We start from the raw sequence: 8,706 nt of genomic DNA on the forward strand, positions 1-8,706 counted from the left end.
GGACGGACAGACAAAGACAGACCAGAGACAGACAGACGACAGACAACAGGCAGGCAGGCAGGCAGGCAGGCAGGCAGGCAGACGACAGACAGACAGACAGACAGACAGACAGACAGACAAGCACACAGACAAGACAGACAGACAGACGGAGAGGACAGGACAGAATACTCACATCCACCATCTGTTTGACGTGTTTTAGAAATGGTGGTCTGGGTCCAGCCTCGGAGTCCCCTGACCCCCACTCTGCTACAACTGGGGGTTTTGACAGGTGCTACAGGCTAAGGGAAGGGAGGGGAGGGAGGGGGAGGAAGGGAGGGAGGGAGGGAGGGGGGAGGGAGGGAGAGGAGAGAGAGAAAAAGAGGAGGAGCATGAAAGACTGCACACGTTAAAACACCTGACCACATAACAAGCCTTTTTTTCAAGGGCTCAGTCTTTTTGTGGTTAACTTGATGTAGCCTAGCCTCCACCCACAGGATGATGCAGGACAGGTGAGCTCAGCGTGTAAAGTCAGAGGTCACGAAGAGAGAAGGCAGGATGGATGGTAACAGATAACGTTGATAAACTGCATGTCAGCAGTAAGAGAGCGAGGCAGAGAGAGAGTGAGAGAGACAGAGCACAGTGAGTGACACTAGTCTCTTTAAGCATTTTTCACTGTAAAGTCTAACTACACCTGTTGTATTTCAGCATTTCACTGGTGAGGTTCTACTACACCTGTTTGTATCAGCATTTTCACTGTAAGGTCTACTACACTGTTGTATTCAGCATTTCACTGTGAGGTCTACTACACCTTGTTGTATTCAGCATTTCACTGTGAGGTCTACTACACCTGTTGTATTCAAGCATTCACTGTTAAGTACTTACTACCTGATCTCTCTCTTGTGGGACTGCCTTGTTTTAAATAAAGATACAATAGACATGTCAGTGGGACTGCCTTGTTTTAAATAAAGATACAGTAGACATCTCACGGTGAGTAAATGCAGCAGATCCTTGTTGGCCTCAAACGGAGGAGAGCAGGAGTGTACCGACAACAGGTCAGAGATGTTAGAGTAGAGATGCTGCAGTTTCCCCAGGTTAATCTTCTGCTCCTCCAGGTAGTCTGGCAGGGCCTCGTTCAGGGAGATCAGGTCCTTCAAGTGGACCCCCAGGATAGGCACCTTGAACCCTGAACACTCACTGTACACCCGGCGGTAGTTACTATAGTTACTGGAGGACGACAGCAGCTCTGTCATCTCGCTCAGGGCCTGGAGAGGAGGAGGAGGAGGAGGAGAAGGAAAAGAGGGGATTACTTCCTACATGGATGTCGCCGGTTTCTTCTGAACACCCATGGGGCTTCAGGGGGAAGGTTTCAGAGGAGAACGGGGAAGACCATCCTCAGTGAATTTCATTAAAATGAAATAATGTAACATGAAAAAAGGTTATCGTTTTTTGATAAAATTATACTAAATATATTCACGTCATCAAATAATTGATTAAAACACACTGTTTTGCAATGAAGGTCTACAGTAGCCTCAACAGCACTCTGTAGGGTAGCACCATGGTGTAGCCGGAGGACAGCTAGCTTCTCTCCTCCTCTGGGTGCATTGACTTCAATACAAAACCTAGGAGGCTCATGTAGTAGCTTAAACCTATCAATGGTACATTGAGCTGGGTGAATGGAATATGAATGACAATCATCCAATATGCTGTAATAGAAATAAGGCCATGCTCATTAAAATATATTAGTCCTCCCTTATCTTAAACGTCACCAACCGCCACTGGGAGGTTTGAATTTAGAAAATGTTTGGAGCAACAATAAATGTATGGCCTTGTAAAGGTAGGTAGAACATCTGCTGCTTGTGGATAAATATTAAATATTAATATTTTATCAAAGGCTATCCCATCTAATCCCATCAACTAGGTTAGGGTTAGAGCCTATCACAGCTAATCCCATCAACTAGGTTAGGGTTAGAGCCTATCACAGCTAATCCCATCAACTAGGTCAGGGTTAGAGCCTATCACAGCTAATCCCATCAACTAGGTTAGGGTTAGGGCCTATCACAGCTAATCCCATCAACTAGGTTAGGGTTAGAGCCTATCACAGCTAATCCCATCAACTAGGTTAGGGTTAGGGCCTATCACAGCTAATCCCATCAACTAGGTTAGGGTTATGGCCTATCCCAGCTAATCCCATCAACTAGGTTAGGGTTAGGGCCTATACGGAGCTAATCCCATCAGCTAGGTTAAGGTTAGAGTTTATCCCAGGTAATCCCATCAAACTAGGTTAGGGTTATAGCTATCACAGCTAATCCCATCAACTAGGTAGGGTTAGAGGGCCTATCCCAGCTAATCCCATCAACTAGGTTAGGGTTAGAGCCTATCCCAGCTAATCCCATCAACTAGTTAGGGTTAGAGCCATACACAGCTAATCCCATCAACTAGGTTAGGGTTTAGAGCCTATCACAGCTAATCCCATCAGCTAGGTTAGGGTTAGGGCCTATCCCAGCTAATCCCATCAACTAGTTAGGGTTAGAGCCTATATAATCCATCAACTAGATTAGGGTTAGGGCCTATCCCAGCTAATCCGATCAACTGAGGTGAGGGTTCAGGCCTATCACAGCTAATACCATCAGCATCTAGGTTAGGGTTATGGCCTATCCCAGCTAATCCCATCAGCTAGGTTAGGGTTAGAGCCTATCACAGCTAATCCCATCAACTAGGTTAGGGTTATGGCCTATCCCAGCTAATCCCATCAGTTAGGTTAGGGTTAGGGCCTATCACAGCTAATACCATCAGCTAGGTTAGGGTTATGGCCTATCCCAGCTAATCCCATCAGCTAGGTTAGGGTTAGAGCCTATCCCAGCTAATCCCATCAGCTAGGTTAGGGTTAGAGCCTATCCCAGGTAATCCCATCAGCTAGGTTAGGGTTAAGGCTGACCTTAGTGACGTCAGGGGGTAGCAGACTGGCGGTGTCCTTTAGACGAGAGATTGAGCTGTGACACAGACCGCCCGTCACCGCCATCAGAGTGTTGAAGTTCTGCAACGCATGCAGCCTCTACAGGGGGAGGGGAGGGAGAAAAGACCTTTATTTGTCATCTCAGGAAGTGGTTCTGGATTCTATAGAAAGGGGAACTTATCTCAGCAGACACCAGTGGAGGTTATTCAGAGGAGGAAAGGGAGGACCATCCTCAGTGAAAAAAAAAAAGTATACATTTTCCAGTTATCCTTATTAGATAAAACTATACTAAATATATTCACGTCACCAAATAATTGATTAAAACCCCACTGTTTTGTAATGAAGGTCTACAGTAGCCTCAACAGCACTCTGTAGGGTAGCACCATGGTGTAGCCAGAGGACAGCTAGCTTCCCTCCTCCTCTGGGTGCATTGACTTCAATACAAAACCTAGGAGGCTCATGGTTCTCACCCCCTTCCATAGTCTTACACAGTAATTATGGCAACGTCTGGAGGATGTCCTCCAACCTATCAGAGCTCTTGTAGCATGAACTGACATGTCTTCCACCAAATCAAAGCATCAGAGAATGAATCTAGTACTGAAAGCATAAGCTACAACTAGCTATCACCTTAGTGCATAAAATGTGGTAAGTAGTTGACTCAAAGAGAGAGAAAGACAATAGTTTAACGGCTAGCTAGTTTAGCCTACTCAAACACCTGGCTCAAACAGGGAGGGATGCTATGTTAGCTAGCTGGCTAAGGCTATCCAACACTGGAACTCTTCCAAGTCAAGGTAAGCTTTTGGTTTGATTAATTTATTGCCCCCGGGGCCTGCCAGTGTAACTGCTAAACTGCTTGCTGACTGTACACTGTACTGCATGATTGTAGTGGGTTTACTAACACGTTAGTTCTAGTAGCTATGTTGACGATGATGTTAGCTAATATGGTGACAACGATGTAGGCTGTGTGTTGTGGTTAGTGGTTATGACATGAAGGTTTGGCTTGGAAAGTTTTTTTTGTCTGGTCACAGACAGCTGATGTGTTGTTCACTGAAGTTCACAAGCGAAGGGAAACGGTGGGAGGAGGAGAGCACGTAGATGTGAGAAGCAATTATACAACGAGAAAAAAGCTAACAGTGTTTGCGTGTGATCTGGGGTGTATTCATTCTGCCGATTCTGTTGAAAAACATCTCTGAAACAGTAGCAAACTGAACGAAACAGTGATAAACATACCTGCATTTCTCCAACTGTTGGACTAATGAGTAACCCAAGATCGAGGTACCTTAAGAAAAGAAGCAAAATTGTGCAAGATAGAAGCAAAAGACCAAAAGAGGAACTAATACAGGGTACAGCCACGATGAAGCTCGGGATGCAACCGGCCATAGAGTAGAGGACCAATGTGAGTAACCATCAGATGAAGCTAATGATTAGCCAGCCAGGACGGTGGACTCAATGAGTACACTCCTAGATCTGAGCTAGATGTCAACGCACAGAGACTGTGGACTATGGAGTCCCTAGTCACTGGACGCAGCCTGCAGGACAGAGACACATGAGGCCTTAGATGCAGCCAAAGAGTGGACTAATGAGTATCACAGCCTAGCAGTGAAGCTAGATGCAGCAAGAGTGGACTAATGAGTTACCGGCTAGATCAGTAGATGCAGCCAGAGTGGACTATATGTATAACAGCCCTAAGAGCTAGATGCAGCCAAAGGACGTGGAACTACTGAGTACACCTAGATCAGCTAGATGCAGCCAAGATGTGAGCCTAGATGAGTACAGCACCGCCTAGAGCTGACGAGCTAGATCTGCACGCCAGAGATGGACTAATGTAGTACACGCCTATATCAGCTAGATGCAGCCAAAGAGTGGACTAATGAGTACACCCTAGATGAGCTAGATGCAGCAGAGTGGATACAATGAGTACAACCCTAGATGAGCTAGGATGCAGCCAAGAGTGGACTAATGAGTACACCCTAGATGACTAAGCCAAGAGTGGACTAATGAGTACAACCTAGATGAGCTAGATGCAGCCAGAGGAGGGATAATGAGTACACCTACACTATGCGCTACATGCAGCGAGAGTGGACATAATGAGTACACCCTAGATCAGCTAAGATGCAGCGCCAAAGAGTGGAAACTAATGAGGTACACGCATAGATCAGCTGAGATGCAGGCCAAAGAGTGGACTAATGAGTACATCCCTAGATGAGCTAGATGCAGCCAAGGAGTGACTAATGAGTACACCCTAGATCAGCTTAGATGCAGCCAGAGAGTGAGTAATGAGTTACACCCTCAGATGAGCCTAAGTAGAATGCAGCCAAGAGTGGACAATGAGTACAATCCCTAGAATGAGCTAGATGCAGCCAGGAGTGGACTAATGAGTACACCCTAGATGAGCTAGATGCAGCCAGGAGTGGACTAATGAGTACACCCTAGATGAGCTAGATGCAGCCAGGAGTGTGCAAGACCGGTATTGAATGTGTCACTGTCTGTCACTTTGATTACTCAAATTTGTCTCTCGAACCTATGCACCTACGTTGTAAAACTTTCATTCATTGGCTAGGTTGTAACAACCTCGTGATGGGTATATGGAAAATTAGAGTATCACGTAGTAGCTTAAACCTATGGATGGTACATTGACCTGGATGAATGGAATATAAATGACAGTCCTCCAATATGCTGTAATAGAAATAAGGCCGTGCTCATTAAAATATATTAGTCCTCCCTTATCTTAAACGTCACCAACCGCCACTGGCACACACGTCTTGATGGAAACTCTTCTAATCATGGAAACTACTCCCACACTTCATATACTGTACAGAACTCACACTAGCTGGTTGGGTGTTTCTAAGTTATCTGGACTATGTGTATGAACCTGGTGAAGACCTGGGGTCCCTGCTGAGTGGTGTGTGTGTGTGTGTGTGTTTGTTTCTAGGTTACCTGGGCTACGTGTATGAACTTGGTGAAGACCTGGGGTCCCTGCTGAGTGGTGTGTGTGTGTATGTGTTTGTGTTTGTTTCTAGGTTACCTGGGCTACGTGTATGAACTTGGTGAAGACCTGGGGTCCCTGCTGAGTGGTGTGTTTGTGTGTGTTTGTTTACCTGGGCTACGTGTATGAACTTGGTGAAGACCTGGGCTCTCTGCTGCGCAGTGTGTCTGCTCAGAATCATCAGCTGGACCCACTGAGACACCCCATTACACATCATAACACTGCGCTCCAAGGATGGGTTGTCCCTCACAGAGCCACGCACCACGTAGCTACGGTAGTCCAGGAACTGACGCAGAAGAGGAAAGGACAGACAGGTAAGACAGGACACAGGAGTGGACAGAGAGAGAGAGAGAGAGACATGAAGTCAAAAGAGGACATGAACTTGTTAAAGACATTCTCCGCTACTTTTGTCTGCCTTTTTAGCCAGTACTGAACGTAGAGCTCACGAGCCTAAAGTGGTCGCTGAAAATTGCGTACTATTTCACATTGTTCTCTCTTGCTCGCTGTCACTTAAATGGCAAGGGTTCATCAGATTTCTAGGGGGCTGGCCCACGTGAGGGGAAATTGCACCACACAGCTTCCAGAAAACAGTTGCTTTCAAACTAGGGAATCCGTGACTAATTGACGTAAGACAGTAATTCTGCTCATAGATGATTCATGTATGACACATTGACACATCCAGCCCAAAGAGGGAAGTTTAAAAAAATATATACTTAGTAGTCGCCAAAGTACCTGAGCGTGTCTTTAACAAACAGATTTTTTTTTATCAATTTAAATTAACCTTCCTGCAGTGTTAATCCGTTTTATTTTTGTTTGTGGTCAAATAAAATTACAGTGTTTAAGGGGGATCAGTCTGAGTTAGGCTCTACAAATATTTTATAATCTTGATCACATAATGAGTAGTAATTTGGGATGCAAGGTGCTTTGTCCCAGTCCAAGCAATGTAGTCCACCTCAAATACACATATTGACTGACTGGCTAACTGACTGACTGCTTTAACTGACTGACTAAATGGCTAGCAGACTGACTGACTGGCTGACTGACTGACTGACTGGCTGGCTCACTGGCTAGTTGACTGGCTGAGTGGCTGGCTGGCTGGCTGTCTGACTAACTGGCTAGTTGACTGACTGACTGACTGACTGACTGGCTGACTGGCTGGCTGGCTTGGCTTGGCTGGCTGAACTGGCTAGTTACTTACTGACTGGCTGAGTGGCGGTGGCTGTCTGACTAACTGGCTAGTTGACTGACTGGCTGGCTGGCTGACTGACTGACGCTACTGACTGGCTGGCGACTAACTGACTGGCTGACTGACTGACTGGCTGGTGGCTAACTGACTGACTGGCTGGCTAACTAGCTTGTTGACTGACTGAGTGGCTGCTGGCTTGCTAGCTAACTGGCTAATGGACTGACTGACTGGCTGAGTGGCTGGCTGGCTGTCTGTCTAACTGGCTAGTTGACTGACTGACTGGATGGCTGGCAACTGGCTAGTGACTGACTGACTGGCTGGCTGGCTGGCTGGCTGCTGGCTAACTGGCTAGTTGACTGACTGACTGGCTGAGTGGCTGGCTGACTGGCTAACTGGCTAGTGACTGACTGACTGGCTGGCTGACTATCAACTGGCTAGTTGACTGACTGACTGGCTGGCTGGTAGGTCTAACTGGCTAGTGACTGGCTGAGTGGCGGCTGACTGGCTAACTGGCTAGTTGACTGACTGACTGGCTGGCTGGCTGGCTGACTAACTGGCTAGTTGACTGACTGACTGGTTGACTGTCTGGCTGCGTGCTAACTGGCTAGTTGACTGACTGGCTGTCTGTCGACTAACTGGTAGTTGACTGACTGGCTGACTGGCTGGCTAACTGGCTAGTTGACTAGCTGATTGCTGAGTGGCTGGCTGTCTGGCTAACTGGCTAGTTTACTGACTGACTGACTGACTGCTGCTGGCTGGCTGCTGGCTAACTGAATAGTTGACTGACTTGACTGGCTGACTGACTGGCTGGCTGGCTAACTGGCCTAGTTAACTGCTGATTGGCTGAGTGGCTGGCTGACTTGCTAACTGGCTAGTTGATCTGACTGATGCTGGCTGGCTAACTGGCTAGTTGACTGACTGGCCTGATGCTGGGTGGCTAACTGGCTAACTGCCTATGTGACTGACTGACTGCTGGACTGGTTGGCAACTGGCTAGTTGACTGACTGACTGGCTGATTGGCTGGTGCTAACTGGCTACTGGCTAGTTGACTGACTGACTGGCTGACTGGTTGGCTAACTGGCTAGTTGACTGATTGGCTGGCTGGCTGGCTGACTTGCTAACTGGCTAGTTGACTGACTGACTGGCTGATTGGCTGGCTGGCTGACTTGCTAACTGGCTAGTTGACTGATTGGCTGGCTGGCTGGCCGACTACCTCCCTCACCGAGACGTTGCAGAAGTTTTTGAACTCCAGGTAGGAGAGGTGTTCAGCCATCTCATCCGGCTCCATGTGGTCAAACAGTAGAGAGACCTTCCTCTTCTTTACAGACTGAGACGGGGCCTGGGAGACCGGGATCACTGGACTTTTGGGGAAACAATATGATTATGACATTACTGTTATACCTGGGGATTACTAAACAACACACAGGACAGCGAGTATTAGAGTAGAATAGACTGAGACGAAGCCTGAGAGGCTGAGGTTCCCAGGACTATTGATTATTACATTACTATATTATTACTATTTCACTGAGGAGAAACACCAATAAAAACAGGGATGATTACAGTAGAATAGAGCAGGCAGTGATGATTACAGTAGAATAGAAC

The 8,706-nt window shown here is 47.0% G+C and overlaps 1 protein-coding gene across 1 annotated transcript in view; it reads right to left on the reverse strand.

Annotated features, from left to right (window-relative positions):
• LOC112075550 (RAS guanyl-releasing protein 1) overlaps positions 1 to 8,465 on the reverse strand; it is a gene marked incomplete at its 5' end in the record, with an annotated part of 22,983 nt that extends 14,518 nt beyond the window's left edge. Inside the window, 5 exon segments of the mRNA XM_070440952.1 lie at positions 169 to 278; positions 865 to 1,241; positions 2,915 to 3,031; positions 6,031 to 6,204; positions 8,327 to 8,465. Coding sequence (XP_070297053.1) covers positions 169 to 278; positions 865 to 1,241; positions 2,915 to 3,031; positions 6,031 to 6,204; positions 8,327 to 8,465 — 917 coding nt within the window.
• Between the last annotated feature and the right edge of the window lie 241 nt (positions 8,466 to 8,706).

The sequence above is a fragment of the Salvelinus sp. IW2-2015 genome, unplaced genomic scaffold (assembly GCF_002910315.2).
Source record: "Salvelinus sp. IW2-2015 unplaced genomic scaffold, ASM291031v2 Un_scaffold3233, whole genome shotgun sequence".
Classification (NCBI taxonomy): domain Eukaryota; kingdom Metazoa; phylum Chordata; class Actinopteri; order Salmoniformes; family Salmonidae; genus Salvelinus; species Salvelinus sp. IW2-2015.